This window comes from Lissotriton vulgaris, chromosome 1_1, assembly GCF_964263255.1.
Source record: "Lissotriton vulgaris chromosome 1_1, aLisVul1.2, whole genome shotgun sequence".
Taxonomy (NCBI): Eukaryota; Metazoa; Chordata; class Amphibia; order Caudata; family Salamandridae; genus Lissotriton; species Lissotriton vulgaris.
Window position 1 is genome coordinate 1,754,027,356 of NC_141685.1, and position 23,435 is coordinate 1,754,050,790.

At 46.1% G+C, this 23,435-nt stretch overlaps 1 protein-coding gene across 1 annotated transcript in view; it reads right to left on the reverse strand.

Moving 5' to 3' along the window:
• The window catches only part of XPOT (exportin for tRNA), a 566,463-nt gene that overhangs the window by 302,122 nt on the left and 240,906 nt on the right, over positions 1 to 23,435 (reverse strand). The window contains exon 11 of the mRNA XM_086919056.1: positions 22,656 to 22,718. Within this exon, the coding sequence (XP_086775182.1) occupies positions 22,656 to 22,718 (63 nt within the window). The remainder of the gene's footprint in view (positions 1 to 22,655; positions 22,719 to 23,435) is intronic.

Consider the following 23,435-nt stretch of genomic DNA (forward strand, 5'->3'; position numbering starts at 1 on the left):
AGGCACACAACTCTGAAGTGTTTGCATGTTGCACGTTAACTGTGAATTCACGTATCTGCATCTTAGGTAATTTGTATTTTGTTTTTTAAAATCTGTTTTTACCTGTTGATTGTAATGAAGAATGTGATGAAAATATGCTGTAGTTTTGTTTTAACCACGATAAACAAATTATGTTTTGATTAGCTGTTTCAAAGGAAAGTGGCAAAGCATATAACATGTCTGTTTGCTAAGAAAAAATGAATAATTGGTTGATTAGGGGTTTTAAATACCTGGCGAGATGAATATCAAATTCAAGGAGTAAAGTCTGTTCACCAACAGAAATGATCACAAACCTCATTGTGCTTTCTGGACACTTTAACAAGTCTTGTTTTCATGCATTATTCAAACTACTGACAAAATAAAGCATTTCGTATTTGACTCATTACATTCAGGTTTTTTCTGCAACTTAAGCCTGTTTGGCTTCTAGACAGCATCAATGAAATGTTAGTAATATTTTACTTTAGGCTAACCCAATACACCTACTTTCTGGTGCTGGCCAACTCAAACTATTTTATCTTGGTTGCAATAACTAAATAAGGCCTGAGTGTGGCAGACAGCGAAGCATTGTGCTGTTCTTTTCCACCCCGATTGAGACTTTCAGCAATGATGTGGGAGCAGTGGTGTAACAAAACTCGAGAGTGCATGGAGGGGGCCCCACGGTCCTGACGCAGTCAAGAACTCATAGCCACACCCCAAGCTCTCAGCCGCCACTGGAACACAGTGCCTGAGGGGGCCCCCTGGAGCTCAGATCCTCCGTGTGTGGGAGATCGGTGCAACATGTAAGTCTATTAGTTTCCCCATATCATCAATTTTACTGATTTAGTATCTAGCGTGCACAGAATATCACCCCCCCCCCCCCTATTGTTTCCTACTCTGGATATGTCCTTAAGGTCTGGACACTAAATGTGAGGGTTGTGTGGTCAACTATCACTGGGAATGAATGTGAGACGGTCACCCAGATAGGTATTTTCTCTAGACTTTACTGTGTAAAATTAATGCTTATTTGAGATCATATTGATTTAGTCTAAATAGTTTCTTCTAAAACTTCTAAAAATTCATATGCTGATTTGTTCCCTTATTAGCACCTTCCGCCAACCCAACACCCCTTTCATCTACGTTCTGAAGCTCTCACACTGCTAGGACTAAGTTTTGAATTATCTTTTTAACTTTGGTTTACAGGATTAACGCACAAGTTACTACTTGTGGAACGATATATCTGTAAGAGACATTAGTTAGTGATAGATTCCTTACCTTAGAATATCCCCAGGCGTCAGACTGGATCCGGAAACATTTGCGTAGCAGTACCCTTGCGCGTCGCTCCGCATCCGTCGTCGGCATTGTGGGTGCCGTGATGACGTCGTCGGAGTACTTAGACGCCGCCTCCGCGTGCGGACGTCAGTTCTTAGACACAGCTTTTCCGCGCCAGAAACCCAGAGAAATGCCAAAAACCAACACTGGTGCCATGAAACTAGGGCTCTGAAAGGGGATGACCTTAACCCTAGATGATTCAGAAAAGGGGGTGGTGACGGACAGAGCATCTGAATTAAACAGAACACTCGTACCCAGTCAAAAGATCAGGGCTTGATCCATCACCATTATTTATCTCACTGCACCATCCCAGCTCAGAACCTGGCTATATGCAAATCAGTCTGTCCCTGGCCCAGTGTATCATGGGAACAGGGCAGACTAAACTACCAAGCCAATTCTTCACCAGAAAGGAGACAAGCTACCGGGGACCGGTTTCTGGCATTTCAGCCGTCTTCGGCCCGGCTTGCTTGAATCCTGATGGTGCAGTGAGAAAGGGACTCATGTCTGAGTATACCCTGCCACACCTATGGTGGCCAAAAACGATTCAGAAAAGGGGGTGGTGATGAACAGAAGTGTCTGAATTAAGCAGACCACTCTTACCCAGTCCAAAGATCAGGGCTTGATCCATCACTGTTATTTATCTCACTGCACCATCCCAGCTCAGAACCTGGCTATATGCAAATCAGTCTGTCCCTGACCCAGTGCATCATGGGAACAGGGCAGACTAAACTACCAAGCCAATTCTTCACCAGAAAGGAGACAAGCTACCGGGGGACCGGTTTCTGGCATTTCAGCCGTCTTCGGCCCGGCTTGCTTGAATCCTGATGGTGCAGTGAGAAAGGGACTCATGTCTGAGTATACCCTGCCACACCTATGGTGGCCAAAAACGATTCTGAAAGGGGATGACCTTAACCCTAGATATCGGTTCGCATAAAGGGGAGGATGAGTGGGTCGGTAAGGAATCTATCACTAACTAATGTCTCTTACAGATATATCGTTACACAAGTAGTAACTTGTGCATCTGAAAGAGACACGTTAGTGATTCTTTCAGATGCACAAGTTACTACTTGTGTAACAATATATCTGTAAGAGACATTAGTTAGTGATAGATTCCTTACCTTAGAATAGATACCCCAGCAATACCAAACCCGGTGGTGGGTCTGCGAACCAATAATCACACCAGAAAGTCCTGGAGGATGGAACGGCCAAAGAAGCCATCCCTCCGGACTTGACTGTCCAGGCAATAATGTCGTGCAAATGTGTGCAGTGAGGCCCACGTAGCCGCCTGGCAAATGTCCTGCAAGGGCACACCTCGGTCCAAGGCAGTTGTAGTCGCTGTGGCTCGAGTGGAATGAGCCCTCAGCCCCACAGGGGGTTCCTTCTTAGCCAAGGAGTAACACGCCTGGATACACAAGATGATCCACCGCGAGATGGTCCGCTTTTGCACCGCTTTCCCCTTCTTAGCGCCCACGTAACCAACAAAGAGTTGGTCATCCGCCCGGAACTGGCGTGTGCGATCCAAATAAAATGAGAGCGCACGTTTTGGGTCCAGACGGTGGAGCCTCTCTTCCTCTCTCGAGGGATGCAGAGGCAGAAAGAAGGTGGGCAGGGTGATAGATTGCCCAATGTGGAAGGCCGTGACTACCTTGGGTAGGAAGGAGGGCCTTGTCCGTAACACAACCTTGTCCGGATGGACTGAAAGGAAGGGAGGGTTACAAGATAGAGCCAGGAGCTCACTCACTCTCCTGGCAGAGGTGATGGCTACCAGGAAGGCAGTCTTCAAAGTAAGAAGGCGAAGAGGACAGTTGTGAAGGGGCTCGAAGGGAGCGCACATCAGAAATGTAAGAACCAAGTTCAAGTCTCACTGAGGCATCACAAAGGGCACAGGATGTACGTATGCGTGATGCCTTTCAGGAATCGATTAACGATAGGGGACTTGAATAAAGAAGGTTGATCAGGCAGCCTCAAAAACACTGAAAGAGCAGAAAGGTAGCCCTTGATAGTGCCCAGAGCAGAGCCCTGCTGGGCAAGAGAGAGAAGAAAGAGAAGAACCTCAGAAAGTGGGGCATTGAGGGGACCCACAGCCTTTGCTGTGCACCATGCCACAAATCTGTTCCACCTACAGGCGTATACCGACTTTGTGGAGGGACGCCTGGCTGCCAGAATGATGTTACAAACTTCAGGAGGCAAGTCAAATGGCCTCAACTGTCGCCGCTCAATCTCCAAGCATGGAGGTGGAGACTGGACAGGTTCGGGTGGAGGACCTTCCCCTGCTGCTGCGACAGAAGGTCCTCTCGAAGAGGCAGACGAACCGGGGGATCGACTGACATACTGAGTAGCTCGGGATACCAGTACCTTCGTGCCCAGTCCGGAGCCACAAGGATTACTTGTGCCCTGTCGCGCCTGATCTTCTTCAGCACTCTCGGCAGAAGTGGTATAGGCGGAAAGGCGTACAACAGACCGCAACTCCACTCGCGACGAAAAGTGTCTCCGAGGGAGCGCCGCCTTGGAAATTCCAACGTGCAGAACTGATGACATTGCGCGTTCTCTTTGGTGGCGAATAGATCTAACCAAGGCTCTCCCCACTGCAGAAAGAGACCTTGCGCCACGTCCGAGTGCAGACGCCATTCGTGATCCATCATGCACCGGCGGCTGAGCTCGTCCTCCCTGGCGTTCAGAGAACCTGGCAGGTGTTGAACCACCTGAGTCACACCCTGATGTTCCAGCCATTGCCAGAGGCGCAGAGCCTCCTGGCAGAGGGTCCACGACCCCACCCTGCCCTGTTTGTTGCAGTACCATATGGCGGTGGTGTTGGCCGTGAACCCCTGCACTACACTCCCCCGGACAGAGGGGAGGAATGCCTTCAGTGCTAGACGAATCGCCCGCAGCTCCAAAAGGTTGATATGGAGCCGGGACTCCGCCGGAGACCAGAGGCCTCTGATCTCCGCCTCTCCCATGTGGCCTCCCCAGCCCTGGAGGGACGCGTCCGTCACAACTACGTGCTCCGGTTGGGGAAGGGAGAGGGATCTGCCGCTGACCCAATCGCGGTCCGTGAGCCACCACTGCAGCTGTCTCGCAGTGCCCTCCGAGATCAGGACATGGTCGGACAGGTTGCCCTGACGCTGGGCCCACTGAAACTTCAGGTCCCACTGCAGAGCCCGCATCCGCCACCGGGCGTGATGCACCAGAAGGATGCAGGAAGCCATCAGCCCCAGAAGCCACAGCGTCAACCTGACCGAAACCCGGGATAAAGGCTGGAAGATTGGAATCAGAGCCTGTATATCCCGAACCTGCTGCTCGGGTAGGTAAACCCGAAACTGCGCCGAGTCGAGAACCGCTCCGATGAAAAGGAGCTTCTGAGAGGGGCACAGGTGTGACTTCGGCACATTGATGGAGAACCCCAGCTGGTGCAAGAGGTCTGCCGTTGTCTGGAGGTGGTTGACGATTGTCTTGGGGCGAGCCCGCCTTTAACAACCAGTCGTCGAGGTAGGGGAAGACTGAGCCCCCTAACCGGCGCAGATGAGCTGCGACCAGCGCCATCACCTTCGTGAACACCCGTGGGGCGCTGGTAAGGCCGAAGGGGAGCACGATAAACTGAAAGTGCTCGTGGCCTACTGTGAACCGCAGGTAATGTCGGTGGGCCGGCAGGTCGGGGATGTGGAAATAGGCGTCCTGCAAGTCCAACGCTACCATCCAGACTCCTGGGTCCAGGGCAGCTAAGACCTGAGCCAGAGTCAGCATCTTGAACTTCTCGTTCCGGAGGAAGCCGTTGACGTTCCGTAGGTCCAAGATAGGGCGTAGGCCCCCTTTGCCCTTCTTGGGTACCAGAAAGTAGTGGGAGTAGCAACCACGTCCTACTTCTGGCCCAGGAACGCGCTCGATGGCCCCCTTGGCCAAGAGGGCCGAAACTTCCTCCTGCAGAAGCCGCAAGTGATCCCCCGATACGCGGTGGTATTGCGGTGGCATGGCTTGAGGGGTCGTCTCGAAGGGGAGGGAGTAGCCACTCCGGACGATCTGCAGCGCCCACCTGTCCGAAGTGACAGTGCGCCAGTGAGAGTGGTGATGGCAAACCCTGCCCCCCACTGGCGTCACATGGGCCGAGAAGCACGGACTAGGAGGGTTTAGAGGCGGATTCTAAGGGGGAAGGTGTGGACTGGCCTCGCCGTTGTCCCCGACTGCCTCCACGGCGATTTGCAGGGCCGCCACCGCGCTGGATGTTAGTCTGCGGTGTGTGGCTGGAAGCACGTGTGGGGGCGCCCTTTCCTTGGCCACGAAAGGAGCGAAAGGCACCCATTTGCTGGCGCGGGCCGAGAGGCCCAAGGACTTGGCCGTAGCCCTGGAGTCTTTAAAGCGCTCAAGCACATGGTCTGCCTTGTCGCCAAAAAGGCGAAGGCCATTGAACGTCATGTCCATCAGCGTGTTTTGGACATCTGCCGAAAAGTTTGCGGATCTCAGCCAGGCGTGACGTCTCACCGCCACCGTTGTTGCCATCGCTCTGCCTAGCGAGTCGGTGGTATCCAGCCCACACCGGATAGAATATTTGGCTGCATCTCGGCCCTCCACAAGGGCTTGGCCGAGTTTGGCCCGTACCTCCAACGGACACTCTGGCAGCACTACCGCAACCGTCTCCCACAGAGAGTGGGTGTAGTGGCCCAAGAGGCATGCGGTGTTGGAAGTCCGCAGTCCCAAACTAAGGGAGGAGAATATTTTCTTTCCATAATTCTCATACCTCTTGGATTCCCTGTCCGGCAGAGCCGACGGGAATGCGGTCTGGGAATTGGAGGCCTGGATGACCAGACTCTCGGGGGTGGGGTGGGTGGGCAGGAAACATGGGTTGCCCGGGGCAGGGCGGTGGCGTCTGGCCACGTTCCTATTTACGGGCGAACCCGTAGCGGGCCTGGACCAAGTGCCCAAAAGAACGTCCGTCAAGGCCACATTAAAGGGCAACAGAGGCTCAGCCGAGCTGGACTGCAGTTTAAGGACCTCAGTGAGGTGGTTAGTCCTCACGGCCGCGACGGGGAGCTCAAGGCCCAAGGCCTTGGCAGCCCTCGTCAACACCACACTATACGTTGCCCCTCCTCCGAAGCCACGGTAGGAGGGGAGACAAAACCAGTGTCTGGAGAGGTGTCCAGGCCACTGGCCTCCCCAAGGTCTCCTGCCCAGTCCTCATGAGACTGACACTTCTTGGTCAGAGGGTCCTCAGACCCCTCCCAACCCTCCTCATCACCCATCTCCTGATACTCAGGGTTGTCAATCAATCGTGGACACGCCGGTGTGCGTAACGCAGCGCTCTACAAATGTCCCAATAATAATAATAATAATAATAATAATAATAATAATAATAATGGGGCCTGTTCGTGGAAGTGAAAATCTCCATACGGCGTCGAAAGCCGTTCCGACGCCGGAACAGGAGCAAGGGAGGCATCGGGCCGGCGGCGCCCGAGGACGGCGCCGGGGGTGACACCAGACGGACCGACGCCGGGGGGGGTCGTAAGGTCCACCGGTGACGATCCAGAGCCCGAAGAAGGTCCAGTGGGGTCCCGCGACACCAGGCCCGAAGACGCCAGCGGCGCCGGGACCGCTTGACCTTGCGGCGCCGGGCCATGCGGCGCCAGGAACGTGGGGTCCTGCGGCACCGGGCCGAAGGCGCCGGCGGCGTCGGGGCCGAAGCACCCGACGGCGTCGGGGCCGAAGCCCCTGACCCGCTAGGGGCCCCAGAAGGGTCCGCTGGGCCCGAAGGCGCCGGGGAGCCCGTCGGAGGAGAGAGGGACCTCATGGCCATGAGGAAGCGCTCGATCTCCTCCGGCGTCGCTTCTCGCCCAGGGACCGGAGGGCGTGGGGCGGGTCGCGACGCCCGCGACTCCGAAGGAGCCGCGTGGGCGGTGTCACCCGAACCCCCGGCCGCATCGCTCGAGCGTCGGGGGGAGTCAGAAGAGCGATGACTCCTCTTCGACTTCCTGTGCTTCTTACCGGACGACGACTTCGACCCGGAGGAGTGATGGCGACTCCCGGAGCTGTGGTGGCTCTGTCCCCGCGACCTGTCCCTTGACCTCCCGTGGGACCGGGACGTCACGCGGTGCGGGGCCGACTGCCGGAGTTCGAGTCGCCTGCGGGACCGCTCCCGCCTGGCTTTCGAAGAGAGGGCCCGGCAGTCGGAGCAGGCCTGGTCGTCGTGGTCGTCGCCTAGACAAGTTAGGCACAGGTGGTGAGGATCCGTGACCGACATCGTGCGGTCGCAATCCTCGCAGTGCTTGAAACCAGGCATCACTACGGCACCGATCAGAGTCGCAAGACTTCGAGAAGTTATCAAAAATTATCCCAAAAAGTTAGTCAAAAATTGACTAGGGTTACTGCTTTTTCCAGATCTGCGCTGGCTGGCGTGGAAAAAAAAAAGAACTGACGTCAGCACGCGGAGGCGGCGTCTAAGTACTCCGACGACGTCATCACGGCGCCCACGACGCCGACGACGGACGCGGAGCCGCAGACGACGCCTACCGACGAGCAAGGGTACTGCTACGCAAAGGTTTCCGGATCCAGTCTGACGCCTGGGGGTATTCTAAGGTAAGGAATCTATCACTAACGTGTCTCTTTCAGATAGCACAATCGGTAAGCACAGTAGATGGTAGTCTTTATTTTTTAATACTTTGTTGAATTTGTTGGTATGTTTAGAGTAAAGCAGCAGAGTCAATTATCCTCATGTAGTAAGAAATAGACTATCCAGGAGTCACTGTTGTCATTGAGTACACCAATATAGATGAATGAAAACCTCTTTAATTGTAAATATTATGGATTAATCTGATTCTTGAGACTCTTCAGGTTGGTGATCTGATAAAGGGTGTAAAAGTACTAATTCATGTCTATAGAAAGAGCCAAAGAATTCAATTAGGACTTGAATCATCATAGCCAATAAGCCATTTAAAAGCTTTCTCTTCTCTCAGCAACGTGTCTCGTCTCTGAAATCCACAAGAGGATTTTAACTATAGAACGTTAAGATACAGTAAATGTATAAGTCCATCCACCTGCACCTCTTTATGCTGGAAGATCCTCCTCTCACACTTCCAAATGAAACTTGATTGCAGGCATTTAGCACCTTCACCATATACCACCTTGTGGATGATATATAATAGCTTTAAAAAAGATCATGTTGCAACTGGAAAGTCAGCAAAGAGCATTCAGAACAGAAAAGATGCAAGTTCATCTCTTTGCATGTAACAGAAGTCTTGATGCCGAGTTGTGTAGTGTATTAAAGCAGGGTCAAGACTGATTGTCATATGACTGGGTCCAAATCTAGGTGACATGGTGTGCAAAAATATGACTGACTGGGATGCAGCCCGAGTAATTACCAATGGCTAAGATTAATTCAAGCATTCCATCCTTCACTTTTGTATACCTTAGAGTTTTGTATTCTCCACACCTTTCTTATAGTTGAGAAGGGTCATCTAGTTTTAAGATGAGTGATGTTGTTGCTTGGACTTTTTGAGGAAAGCCAAGATGTGGAAACATACATCGAAGTATTTTTGATCATGTAAAAAGTAGATTTAGACGGTTTGTTCACTTCAGTGTTTATGGAGAATGCAAAGTACATGATGATTCCCAGACTTGATTTTGTACTTCATGAGCTATTTTTGGTGAAGGTCCCAATTCCTCTGGCCAGAAGGATATCGGATCCAGATTTCTTCCATTCAACCCAGATCAGTATTTCAGTTTTTGAAGCATTTAATTTAAGGTAAGTGCATGTCATCCACTGCCATGTCTATGAGGCAGCTGCTTTTCTTAAGTCCTTAGAGTTTCTCAAATCTAGAGTAATCTGTGTTTCGCGGGCATAGTTGTAGGAGGTAAATTAGAAACTGTTGATTATACTGGATAACACTTCCATGAAAATGTTGAAAAGTAGATGAGATGACAGATCCTTTTGGGACTTCTGTTTTATGCTGTAATGATTCTATGGCAAAGGGAGGATATAAATCAGGTAACTGAGTGTAAGTAAGTGGAAATGCAGGCAAGAAGGATGCTGTCCATGCAGATTTCTTTGAGCCTAAGAATTAGGGTGTGATGGTGTACTGGGTCACAAGTTGCTGAAAAATCCAGCAGTAGTAATGCAAATTGACAGTTCTTATGGACTGTTTTTAACTCCTCCTCCCAAATTACAATTAGAGATGATTCAGTGTCTCTTCCTGGAAAGAAACCTGTTTGGCGGTTCAACAGTAGCTGTTTTTCTTCCATGAATGTGGGATCTATAGAAGGAAAATGCTACTTATCCAGTAGGCATCTGTTATTGGCATGTAGAGCTGTAGATTCACATGCTTTGCATACTCCTGCCATCTATTGTTGGGTCCGGATGTTTGCAGTTTGTTTTTCTTCGAAGTCGTCTTTCCAGTCACGAGGTAGGGACTCCTCCTTTTGGTGATAGTGCGCATGGGCATCAACTCCATTGTTAGATTGTTTTCCCGCAGAAGGTGAGAATGGAGTTAGTAAGTGGTGAATAAAGATGTCCATGCATATGTATATAAGTAAGGAACTGCATCAGGTATAGGTACCTGGGGAGGCGGGTGGGCGCATGTGAATCTATAGCTCTACATGCCAAGAACAGAAGCCTACTGGGTAAGTAACATAGTTCGAGGCATGTGAGCTGTACATCACATGCTTTGTACAGCCTATACAGTGAAACCAAAAAAAGGCTTGGGTCCGTATGCTAACTGGCCTAGACCACTCTAATTAGAACAACAAAACAGATGGCCAGTTAGATTATTTAGAATACAATTATACCCCACTTAGCCAGAAAATCCTAAGCAAGCACACTTCATTTAGTGATTTTAACTTATTTCATGAATTTTGAAAAAAACATTTACATCTGTCCAAACATCAAGAATACTCAAATAACAAAATTCACATGAAGTACGATACTGCAAACTCATAATTTACAAACAGTATTAAGTGAGACATATTTACAAAAACACCATATACATGAAAAAGAAACAATGCCTCTATTCATTCAATGCACGGGGCACCAGTCCTGATAACATAGAAACAAACAAGGGGCCGTTCACTTCTTTTTTGCTGGCCTGCTTGTTTGACTGTGCTGGAAACTTTTTAGTTCAAAGGTCAAATCTCAGGTAGACAATGTCTCGAATTAAAGTCCTGAGACTCCCTTCCTGAATCCTTTTCCAACACAGAGTTAACGCGTTTCGAACCCAGGGTTTCTCCTCATTATATGGACTGGAAAGTGGCCTGTACTGTGGAACATACAAATAAATACATGATTGGTGTAAGAAGACTGATATATTTGTTGTCTCGATCTGACTCGCACACCCTTAAACTTGAGCTGAATGTACCTGATAAAAAGTCTTGCTGGGGCGACTGTGTAGCTTCTTGTGGAGGCAAATGAGATTCTGCAAGTGTACAAAGAAACAAATGGCAAAAGTCGCTACAGTGTTGTGTTAAGTGACTCAGCTAACAAGAATACATATACGTGATTAATAGTCCTACCTCGCGGTCGTTTTTGTGGTCTAATCTCGATCGGTCGTGATTTTTTAAGGTGCCCGGTGCAGTGGACAACAGTTAGACATGGATTTAGTCACCCTTTCTGAAGGTGTATTTCCAACGCTCAACTCTACTAGGGAGCGGAGAGGTTTTTTCACATACCTTAAACTTCTAAAGGGAGTCTATCCATGTTTAGTCAGAATAGTCCAGGGAAGGGTCCATTAACGATCATATCCACCGGGTCTGTAAGCGTGACAAAATGCAGGTGTTTAGAAAGCTTGTCTTCCCAACTTCGTCATGTTGCAACCTGGGTCTTAAAAGCTAGTTGTTTGCTTACTTGCGCTCCATCTGTTTTCACTCGATTCACTGAACTGCTGGCAGCTTTGCGTGGGACGTCGGCACCCGTCTCAATGCGTGTACGTTTTTTGAAATCTTTAAAGGAGCCCATCTATCGTTAGCAAGTTGCTGGGGCACTTGGTACTTGTAGTGCATTTCCTGCATCTGCCCAAAGCTTTTTCATCTCCGTGTTCTCAACCGGTTTGTTTTGAGCAATTTGGAATTTGCACCGTGACCTGTACGCGTACTTGTTCCAAAACGATGATCCCAATACACAAGACGCAGTTATCTTAGGTTACTCAATTCGGAAAGTTCATTCAATCCATTGAGTGTTGTGTTAAATCATAATCAAGAATGCCTCCTTCTGTGACAATTGTAGATCAGGGTCACCTACGGCAATTTTAATGGATGACAGAATTGTCCATTTGAACTCATTCGGACCGTGATTCTTTTCCAAAAAGTGAGCCACTAGCGGGGCAGTCAGGACTTTATTCTTCAGCCTGGAACGATGTTGAATGATCCGTTGGCGCACTTCCTGAGTTGTTTTGCCGATATAGATTAGCTGGCAAGGGCATACAATGGCATATACCACGTTTTTTTATTTACAATTTGTAAATTGGTCGTGCCTCCAGTATCTTTTGCCATCAGTAAACAGTGTACCTTCTACAGCAGTGTCGCATACCTAACATGTTCCACATTTGTGGTGTCCTTTGACTGGGCTGAGCCCAAAGAGAGTGCTCTGGGTGTCTTTCTTAATTGGAGGGCATGTCGTGATAATTTGTTGCCCTATGCTGCGGTTCTTCTTTAGTGCGAACAGGGGTTTGCCAACCTGGAGGACGGCATCTTCCACCAAGTGCCAATGGTTTCGAATAATTTTCTGCACTGGTTGTGTATGAGGGCCAAATGTGGAGACGCACACCATCCGTTCGGTGGGCGATTTATGTTTCTTTTCCAGTAGATGTTCTCTCGGGGTCCAACGTGCTCTTTTCATCGAGTGCTTGACAAGTTTACGTGGGTATCCTCTTTCTTGCAGCTTTTGGCATAGAGCTTTGCCATGTGTCTCGAAATCTTCTACCCTTGAGCAATTGCGCCTCACCCTAAGGAATTGTCCGTAGGGGAGATTGTTTTTCAAGTTTCTCCAATGGTAACTCCGGTAATGCAAAGCGTTGTTTTTGTCTGTTTTCTTGAGGTGCAAAGAGGACATCAGGCCCTCCAGTGTATGTTTAATTCCACATCCAGGAACGACAGAGATTTGCAATCATATGTCAAGCTGAATTTAATATCAGGGCTACGATTATTTAAGCATTGATGGAATTCCTCCAAGGCCATTGATGATCCTTCCCAGATGCACCACACGTCATCAATGTACCTTAGCCATTGTTTTATGTGTGCATTGTATGGATTGTTCTTATATATGTACTTGTCTTCATATTGGGCCATATACAGCACGGCCATTTCGGGAGCAAAAGGACAGCCCATCGTGGTCCCTTTGACCTGGAGGAATAACTCATCCTCAAACTTAAAGAAATTTCTCTTCAAATCCAAAGATGCGAGGCGTAGAATCAAATCCGTTGGTATTCTATGTGGACGAGGTCTTTTTTCCAGATAGATCTCCATAGCTTCCAGGCCATCTTGTTGGGGAATTTGCGTATATAAGGACGTCACGTCCATTGTTGCAAGAATCTGGGTTGTTGGGTCGAATTGAAACCCTTCCACTTTGATTATGAATTCCATTGTGTCTCGTAGGTGTGAAGGAACGTCTGATAGAAATGGTTTTAGAAAGACATCTACGAATTTAGACACTGGTTCGAAGATTGAGTCGCACCCGGAGACGATCGGTCGACCGGGCGGGGTGGAGGCATCCTTATGCACTTTTGGTAAGAAGTACAAATGGGGTTGGCGCATGTGAATCTATAGCTCTACATGCCAAGAACAGAAGCCTACTGGGTAAGTAACATAGTTTGAGGCATGTGAGCTGTACATCACATGCTTTGTACAGCCTATACAGCAGTATTCTCCCAAAGCGGTGGCTAACCTGTAGCTGTTGCAGTTGTCAGAAGGAGCGTCTTAAGTACTGCTTGGCCTATATTAGCCTGTTGTCTGGCTAACACATCTACGCAATAGTGCTTGGTGAATGTGTGCGGTGTAGACCATGCTGCAAGCTTTACAGATGTCAGCTATGGGGATGTTTCCTAAGAAAGCCATAACAGCCTCTATTTCGCGGGTGGAATGTGCTCCAGGGGTATTGGTAAAGTCCTTTTTGCATGGCATGTTTGAATGCATTTATCTATCCATCGAGCAATACCCGATTTAGAAATAGGATTGCTTTTGCGTGGTGGAGCAAAAGCAACAAAAAGTGGTTTCGTTTTACTAAATGGTTTTGTTCTTTCTATATAATACAATAATGCTCGTTTAACATCTAACGTGTGTAGAGCTCGTTCTGCCACTGAATCTGGTTGAGGAAAGAACACAGGCAACTAAACAGATTGATTGATGTGGAAGGCAGATACCATATTGTTAGGAATTTGGGATTGGTGCGCAGGACCACTTTGTTCTGGTGGACTTGACAAAATGGTTCCTCTATGGTTAGTGCCTGAAGCTCATCCACTCTCGTCAGTGATGTAATAGCAATGAGGAAAGCAACTTTCCAAGTGAGAAATTACATTTCACATGTGTGCAATAGCTCAAAGGGTAGACCCATTAGTCTGGTAAGAACAATGTTTAGAATACACACTGGGGCAGATGGAAGTCTTGGTGGAATAACTCTTTTGAGTACTTCCATAAAAGCCTTGATAACGGGTACTCTGAAAATGGTAAGGTGCTGTCTTTTTTTAAGGTATGCAGCTATTGCAGCAAGATGCAAGTGTATGGATGTGTAAGCTAATCCTGACTGCTGCAAGTGTAGTAAGTAACAAATGATATTTTGAATAGAATCATCTAGGGATTGATATGGTTGCTATTACAATATATAACAAACCGCTTCCATTTAGCTGCGTAGCAAGTCCTTGTAGTAGGCCTTCTGACCTCTTTAATGATGTGCATGCAGTCTGGTGAAAGGTTAAGGTAGCCAAACTCTATGATTTCAGGTGCCAGGTCGCTAGGTTGAGATCTTTGGGATCTGGATGTTTCATTTTTCCATGGCTCTGTGTGAGGAGACAGATGCATTTTTTAATGAGGAACTACTGAGAGCCTTCCACGAAGTTTCCGAGCAAAATAAATTTTTTGAGTCGATACAATGCGCAGAGAATGGGAAAAGCGATCGAATGCAATACTGTTTATGGTAAGTGGATTGCGCGCCTAGGGGAACCCGAGAAAATGGTGTTGAACTGGAGCGCAGCAAATCACATCCAAACCCGATGGCGGAAAAAAACAATCTAACAATGGTGTTGATGCCCATGCGCGTTATCACCGAAAAAAGGAGTCGCCTACCTCGTGATTGGAAAGACTTCTTCTAAGAAAAACAAACTGCAATCATCCGGACCCAACACTAGATGGCAGGAGTATGCAAAGCATGTGATCTACAGCTCACATGCTCGAACATTAAGCTTTTTTATTAGGCCTGCCAAGGAAAGGTCTATTGGAGTTTGGTCTGTAATTGTTAGAGTTCTGTATGTGTAGGTTCTTTTTCTCAAACAGTAGATATTATAAATATATATACATAAATACACACACCCAAGTTGTTGCTCCACAAAAACGTGTATTTAGGTTGTTACCATAGCTATTGATAGAAAATTATTTTTAAAACTTGGTGGCGGACAAGAGTATGACAGGGAGCCCGTTTGTTTGTTGAATAACCATGGGACAGCTTGCTTTCTTGAAAGGGCATTTGCTAGATTAGTGATTTGTTTGGCATTTTTATGTATTCGAGTACATTCTGTTGTGGCAGTGTGAATAGATTGTATTGCAAGTGTTCTTGGATTTATACCAGGTCAATTAAAATGTTGAGATTTGCCTTTTTATCTGTTTTAACTCGTAATTCGTTCAATTAACTTTCTTTTTTTTGTTGCTTTGTTTTGTTTAATTTATTCCAAAGTCTTAACAAAGATGCACTGTAGTGAAATAATGTTGATATTTTTTGCAGGCTCCTGCGTGAAAATGAAATCACGTGATGATCGTTCATGTCACAGGAGTGTTTGTTAATAGTGATTAGTCCTGAATTGAAGAAAATGACATCTAGTATGTTGCAGGTTGTGCGTCATCAAAGTTTATATGATGGGATGTGGTTGAGGTATGTTTGCCTTGTTGATTCACATAATTAAATTCCCAGGAATACACAGATTAAAAAGTTTGATTCGCAGGTCTAATATTGTGCACAAGAATGGAAATGTGAAAGCTTCATTGTAGGGTGGAGGTCTGTAGAAAAGGAGGAAGCAGCAGGCGAAAGTAGGGAAGAGGTTGCCTTTAGTAAGAAGGGCTTTACAGCCTTCCACTGTCACATCCTCTTTCTAGGTTTACTGTTATCGTGTCCTTGACAACAGTAATTCCACCTCCCTTCTTCGCTTTGCGGCTGCGGGTAATGGCTCAATATCAGTGAGATGTAGCATTGTGAAATATTTGTGCCCTATCTTTTCTTAACCACATATATGTGAGGAATAACATGTCCTGCTCTGTTGCAAGTAGTAAATGAAAACATTTTACAACGTTTTGCTCGATGGATAAGCATTCATGAGCAGACAATGTAAGTAGTTTAAGTTTTTTTGAGGAAAGGAAGATTTAGGGACAGCATCTATCTATCACCCATTCATGGTCTCAGTTGATGTATCCTGAATGTTAAACGAGAACTTCAACTTGTCTGTGAGAAGGTGAATTAGTAAGCAGAATAGATGAAAAAAACGTGTTGAGATTGTGACTTACATGGGAGTAACTGTCCTGTTTAAACAGGCTTATTAGATATTTGGTGGGGTCTTTGTAGTAGGATGGGGATGGCTCAGAGTTTGATTGTGAAGTTTGTGGAAGAGAATTGTGTATTGGTGTTCAAATTAAGTTGAATGCTGGTGTGTTGTAGCATGTAAAATGTAAAGTTCATGGGAGTCAGTGAGCAAGAGGTGCCGGAGGAGCAGTCATGTGCTTTACATTTTTCCTGCTTTTGATCTCTTTTAGCATTCATTTATACATAAAAAATGCATCATTTCATTTTTTTAACTCATTATATAATATGATTAGTGTTTCCATTTTTCAATTAAAAACAATTATAACTGATAAAACACCACCAAAGAGAGTATTCGTTTATTTGGTAGAGACAAGAAAATACTGATTTACACTTCCCTGTTACTGGCTCGGTGCCCTCTGGTTTCAAAGAGAATAAATGCAGACCCTCCCGCACTATTCTATGATGGATGCCCACAGTATGACCCACCCGGTCCATGCTTGGCCACATAATATGTAGTTGCAGAGATTTACAAGGTCCCTGGTCCAGTAGACCCTACTTCCACTCCTATTTTGGAAGCATGGTTTAACTCGCACTCACTGTGCACTGCATGTTGCTGTGCTGCGTAGTGGTTAGCAGGTTTGCAGCGGATCTCTCAGCAATGTCTCAATCTAGAACAATTTTGTTTCTAAACGTTTAGGTAAGATATTGTGGCAACAAAGATCACTGTGCATCGTGATGCCCTGAGAATCAATGTCCTCCCATAAAAACTACCCACAGCACTCCTGTTCTTAGGTTTATATTGTGATAATCTAAAACGTACGAAGTCTAACTTCAAGAGTATGAATTAGTCTATTAGCTGTAGATAATACAGGTACAGGTAGTAGTTCCCTCGTGTGAGAGGCAGATGGTGCAGTTTCAGCAAAAACAGGAGAATGAATCTGTTGCGAGCCTGCACACTGATATAGACACTGCCCAGGATAACCAAGTTCAACTTTCATTCCTACCATTTCCATGTCAAAATAACATGGGAACTTAGGATGCCTAAATAAATCTTGACACTTGGAAACATCCCTGTGCAAAACACTGTGACCAAATGTAATGGCAACATATTGAGCTGTGCTCGTTCTTTCCCTCAAGATGGAAAATGCACTATAACAGTGCACACACCACAGAATATAAAGGAAAAGTGTCTTGAGCAACTGTCACAAATACTTGGCAGGAACACAGCCTTTAATAAACAAAACTCTACTAACAAGTTAGGAAAAAGGTAGTGCTCAGGGGTCCTCGAATAATCCCAAAATCCCTCGGAAACAGCACAACTCCAATTCCTGGTGTGAACTGGAAATGGCCCAAGGCACCTTGCAGCTGACAATGGTTCTTTATTACCTTAGCTGCTGCTTCTTGCAGCAGCACAGTTTGCTGTCACTAAAGTTCCCGTATCTAGTAGTATACATAAACAAGCTTCTGTCCTATGACCAGGTAGAGGAGGAATATGTCCAGACCAGACAGTCATTATACATTTATTAGCCCAATTCTGGTCTGGTATCTTAAGGCAAAGAACTGGACAGAGTGACACTGACGGACAATAACGGAGGAGAAAGAGAAGAGAGCCTGTGTGTGGGCTAGAGTGTGTGTAATGGTTCATAGTCTGGTTTATAAAGCAGAGTGTCCCCAGAAGTGGAGAAGTGAGAAGTGTGGCTCTAGTGGTTGGAGCGGCAGACCCTGATGCAGAGGTCTGGCCCGAACCAGGGTTCAATTCCTCGGCGGGTCTTGGGCTCAAATTACCCTGGACCTGACAATTCTCGCCTCGGTGCCTATTCCAATCATGGAGTCCCACTCTGTAACTCTGGGCAATAGCTTGCTTAATCTCCAAAACGGCCCCTCGCAGCGGGATGCCTGGCTTTCACCTTGGGGGTGCCCAGTAATGGGTTATCTCGCAGGGGAATACCAGGACGTGTTCCCTAAGCAAGCGCTGGGACGCTTTCGGGCAGCTATGCGCCCTACAAATCAAATTTCATTTCATTCATTCATTTCATTTCAGAGTGTATTTAGGTAAATGTGCAGAAGATGTTCACGTTCCTTTATCACACCTTACATCACAGGACACGAGGCCTGTTTTTCCATTAATAATGCTAAGACATTCTATATAAGCCGGATGCATGGGCATTTTTACGAAAGACAATCTCCAGGATTCTAATGAAGAATTGAAGCTACAAGCAACCTTCTTGAAGGTCACATACTGGCATGAGCTGGTGCTATCTGACACCTTCTAAGTCAAAGCATGAAAAAACAAAGACAAATTCTTGCCTGGCTTTTGGAAGGAATACTGCAGGCTGGAAACATTGTTTAAGTGATGACAAAAGTTGTGTGTGTAAAAAGGGCAATGGAAAACTCGTCTCGGGCACTTTTGGTACTAATGTAGCCATTACTTAGTGACTACGAAGGGAGAGATACTGATCAAGATTTATTACATCAATAACTTGATTTCATGATCTTATCATATTTGCAAGTGGAAGGCAGAATGATAATGGAAGGCTACATCGCCTTCCTATCCTGACACCTACAAGTACCACGGATGCTACGGTTCAGATTATCCAATTCACTTCTACTCTATTTCTGTTGACTACATCTGTAGTAGTACTGATTTAAAGGTCACCATCTGATAAGGTGCCATTTATTTCTCATATTTACATGTATTGTTTTTTTTAATTTCACCATTAGTTGTATTTTTGAAATAACACGTGTTTATATTATCTGCTCCAAAACTGGGCTTTAATATCTAATAAAGCCTTTTAAAACATATAGTAAGATATTGTGTGTGTCCATCGTTTGGGGAAAGGGGTTCCAGAGCTCACTAACAATTAACATATTCCTGGCAGTCTCTGACAGAAATAAGTGTTATTCAATACGCAGGGTCTCCTGTTAAGTTGTGGGAGATGCAGAGGTCACAGCCTGTCAGTCTTTCCTGCCTGTGTTGCTAAGTTGACTCATTCCTATGCTTGCCAGGGGCCTGGAAAACTATTTGGACTGTATTTACAAGTGCACTGGTAAAAACATGTCGGAGCGCAAGGGTCTACCTGATGAGACGGGTGGGGTTTAGTATCCGTCATTTGTAAGAAAGTGACTCTGTATATACTTGACCAAAGTAAGGTAGAGTGTGTACAGAGACCACAGTCCCCAGAGGTTTTGCAGAGGCTAAAGTTATATAACCTTACTCTCTAAAGTGGTAGCTTTGTCGAGCAGTAAGGCAGTATCAGAGGACAGTGTAAAGCATTTGTTGCACCCACTCAGTCAGCAAATGGTCTCACACACTCAAGAACTGAACTCTAGGCCAATTGTTTTGTATCAAAAGATATAGTTGTTTTATTTTAGAAAAAACAAGGTATCAAAATATACTTTCGCAGAATGGATTACTTTACTTAAATACTTTTCAAATAGGCAATAGATTCTTGAATACAATAGTTACAGTTTGTTGCAATAGGCAACACAATTTCAAACACAATGCAAGATTGAGCTCAATGGGAATTTCTAGTTATATGCAATTAATTACTTTGTAGATTACTTTTCTATCAACAGGACTGGATCCTAGCTGCAGTCCCGGGTCATGTACTATAAACAGTTAATTAAAAGCGTTTTGGTTACAGTAGTGATTTATAAGGAATATTATTGTACTTTAAAAGTTGACACAAACGTTTCTGGATGAAATTACCAATGTTATTCTATAGAAGGAAATTCAGTTTGCAGGTTAAGTCTGTTTACGTTACTTTTGTAATCCAGTGCTGGGCTCCTAGGTTCAGCACTGGGACATCTATTTAAAACAGGCAAGTTATTACGGTTTTATCGTTGTCACGGTTTTTAAAGACTATTTGTAAGTTTCAAAAAACGACACAGAGAAATTTTTTCAGCAAAAAGCAGGCAATGATATCCTATGGAAGGAAACTCAAGTTACTGGTAAGTACGGTTAGAATGACTTTTCAGGGTCAGTACTGAGCTACAAGATGCAGCACTGAGGTCTCTCTAGATAACAGGTGAGAAAATCGGAATTCGTTGTTCGGCTAATTTTAGATGAAAATTTTAAAGTTCCAAAACTCCACACTTAGATGAATTTCCAAGTGAAACCAGTCAATGTTAGCTCATGGAAGAAAAGTGAGCTATTGGCTTTTAGGTAAGTACTCGACTGGCAGAGGTATGGTTCTGGGTATAGGCTCAGGGGTCTCCCAGGGTCAGGTAGGTACAGTTTGTACACCCTCAGCGGCACAGGGGGACCCGGGTGCAGAGGTAGTTGGGCCCAATGTTATCCAATGAGAGGAGGCGGCCTTCGGTTGGTGGCAGCTGGCAAGCAGGCCACGTGGCTTTGGGAGCTGGGCTCCTGGTCACTTGCTCAGGGAAAATGGGGAAGTAGGTTAGGACAAAGGTTGCACTGCCAGGGGCACTCGGGCGGCTGGGTGCAGGGTGCAGGGTGCTATTGAGCCGTCGGGCGCTCAATGTTATTCAATGGAGATCTTGGAAAGTGGACAAAGGCTGCAGGCTCGGGGACAGAGGATCTTCAGGAGTGACCAACATTTCAAGGGGTAAGTTGGGATCTTGGAGGATAGGTAGGCACCCCAGATCAGGGCACAGGGGGCCGTGGGGCGTCGGGTGCAGGGGTGTCTTTTGACGTCGGGAAATCTTACCCTCTGCTGGTCGCGGTTGGAGGGGTCCCTGATTCTGAGGCTGCAGGCGTCATTGGGGTCTTCCTCGCGTAGGGTTTCCCCGCCAGAGTGCGGGTCAGAACTGCTGGGGGCCAGTTTCTGAGCACAGCAAGTGGCCTGGAGAAGCTCACAAAGGGGGCATTCCTTTGAAGCTTTCCCCTGCCCATCCTTGGGGAGGAGACCTAGCACCTCGCCAGAGATGCCAATTGGGTTTTAGCTTCAATACAGTTTTAGGGAAGGAACACAGGCCCTGGGCACCTGATTGTCAGGAGCCCAGGGCACACTCCGTCAAAGCACATCAGCAATTCAGCAAAAAGTGGGGGCATACCATGCAAAAAAGATCGCACTTTCTCACATCATTGCGATGTGCCCTGCTTCTTCTTCTGCACAGAATAGTCTGTGCAGAGTAAGAAGCAGGCCACATCATTGTGTACTGGATCGTTCTAGTGTGTGATAGGGGAGTGCAATGGCAGTGACTGGTAAAATGTGGATAGAGTGTGGGGTGTAGATGTTTTGTTCGGTGGTGCTGTGGTCCACGGCTCAGTCCTCAAAGAAGTTGAGGGAAGCGAGATATTGCTTTTGGGACGAGTGTGATGGGGTAAGGTGTTTCTGAATGAGAAGAATGTGGAAATGTATTTTTGAGTTATAAAGTTGCGGGCTCATGGGTTAGCAGTAAATGGAAGGAGTGAGTAAGTCTACAGATAGAATTAAACACAGTTTCATGAGTTGTACACTGTGAGTCGTAAAGTTAGGAAAGGTAGATGGGCATTTAGGTGAAATGGGGTTAAATAGGTGTGGGGGGAAAAATGATGTTACAGGGATAAGTTAATTATGCTGAGAAGGGAAGCTATTAGTAAAAAGAAATGGGAGGAGACGATAGCAAGAGGTATCGGGAGTAACGCAGGGTAAATTGGGGGAAGCAGAGTTGTAGATGTGGTGCATAAGTGCGGGAAGGAAGTGGGTGCAGCAACACATTGATATTAAAGTGGTTTAATGGAGTATGAGGAGACGAAAATGGTACCATTTGAGGGTGCATGACAGTGTAGTTTGAAAGCCCGCATTTGTTATTTAGGCCTTACACTGAAAATATACCACCCTTGCTTCTGTGGCATCCTGGTTTCTAGCCTCCAGATTTCGGAGTACCGTTTTCTATGCAGGCAGATATGGCTGGCTCCCATGGCGACAAAGCATTTCAGTAAGTTGCCCCTCAGCTCCTCACTCTATTGGATGGGCTGGAGTGTTTAAGTGTTGAAGCCAAAGGGTGAAGCAGAAGCTGGAAGATATCACAACTCAGCCTGCTATCGACTTGGAATTCCAATCAAACTATGCAAAACTGGGGTAATTTCTCAGGGCTTATATTGTGTTCATTTTCCCTTTGGGAAAATATTGTACACTGCCTGGAACTCTGAGTGATTCAAAACAAATACTTACAAGCAGTGCATCCCAACAGTAATCGATCTGACCAAAACTCTATGATGCAATATACATGATTGCTGCTGCAATTAGTGCTTAGAGGTTCAGTTGTGAAAATACAAATTAAAAGGAACACTAACAAAATATTGAGATTTGTAATGTCTTGAATTACGCTATTTCTGCAATAAAGCATTGGGATAATTACTACAAAGTCACTATGCTCAAAAGAAAATCACAGAAACCAAGCAATGAGAAATGTTGGGTATTATCAATTAAATTAGTTCTTCCACCAAAAGACTACATTTAATTTTAAGTCTGTAATACCACTTAAACTCACGAGCATTATTTTGATATTCAATAGGCTGAGTCAGGTTCTAAATCCAGGTGACATCCTTGTGAGAAAGATCTCCAGCCACTACTCCCTTTCACCTTTTCCCTGTTCATTGTAAAATGTGCGCCCTTAAAAGTGGAGTCTACATTTGTGAAAAATACATAAAAGAAAATGATTAACAACTTACCTCATTTTCAAAATTATATTCTTCGTCGAAGGTCAATTTTTTCATAACAGCCAGCATGATTCCCTAAATGGAACATAAAGATTTCAGCGAGTGCACAAGGATGCATTGCTTGCCAATATACTAAACCATGCTCAGAAATACAAAGAAAAAGGAAACAATGCACCACACCCTATTAGGCCTTCCCCAACCAACATACCTTACTTATACATACAGGCCACACTCTATGAAGCACGCGTGATTAAAACCCATGTGTGGAATGCTTAAAGTGATTTCAGAGGGAGGTGCTCTTAGAAATAGTTGGACATTTCTTTACATTGCCTTCTCTACTTTCAAAATGCCATTCTACCCATATCTCTACCTCACGTATCATAACCTCCTTTTCTTCCCTCTCATTTTACACCCTTCACCAACCTTCATACTCATTCTCCTCTCCCACACAATGCCCACGGTATGCTTCAATGCTCAACTCCCCACAACTGTCAGATACTTCTCCCATTCTCAACATGACTTTATTCATTAGTAAGGTTCTCACACCTCAAAGCATTATTTGCATCCCCCTACATCTTCTTCAAACAACCTTGGTCTCTCGCACAGCTCATCCCTCAACATCACAATGTTCCCTTATCAGTTTATCTTACCATCCTTGTCTTTTTCCTTACGCATCTCCTCCCTCTACCCTTATCATCACGTATGTTACGTCTTTCTTCTCTCCTTGTAATTACCTTTCAATACCTACCTTATCCAACATACCCTTCTGTTGGGCTTGGCCCTTTTTGCAGG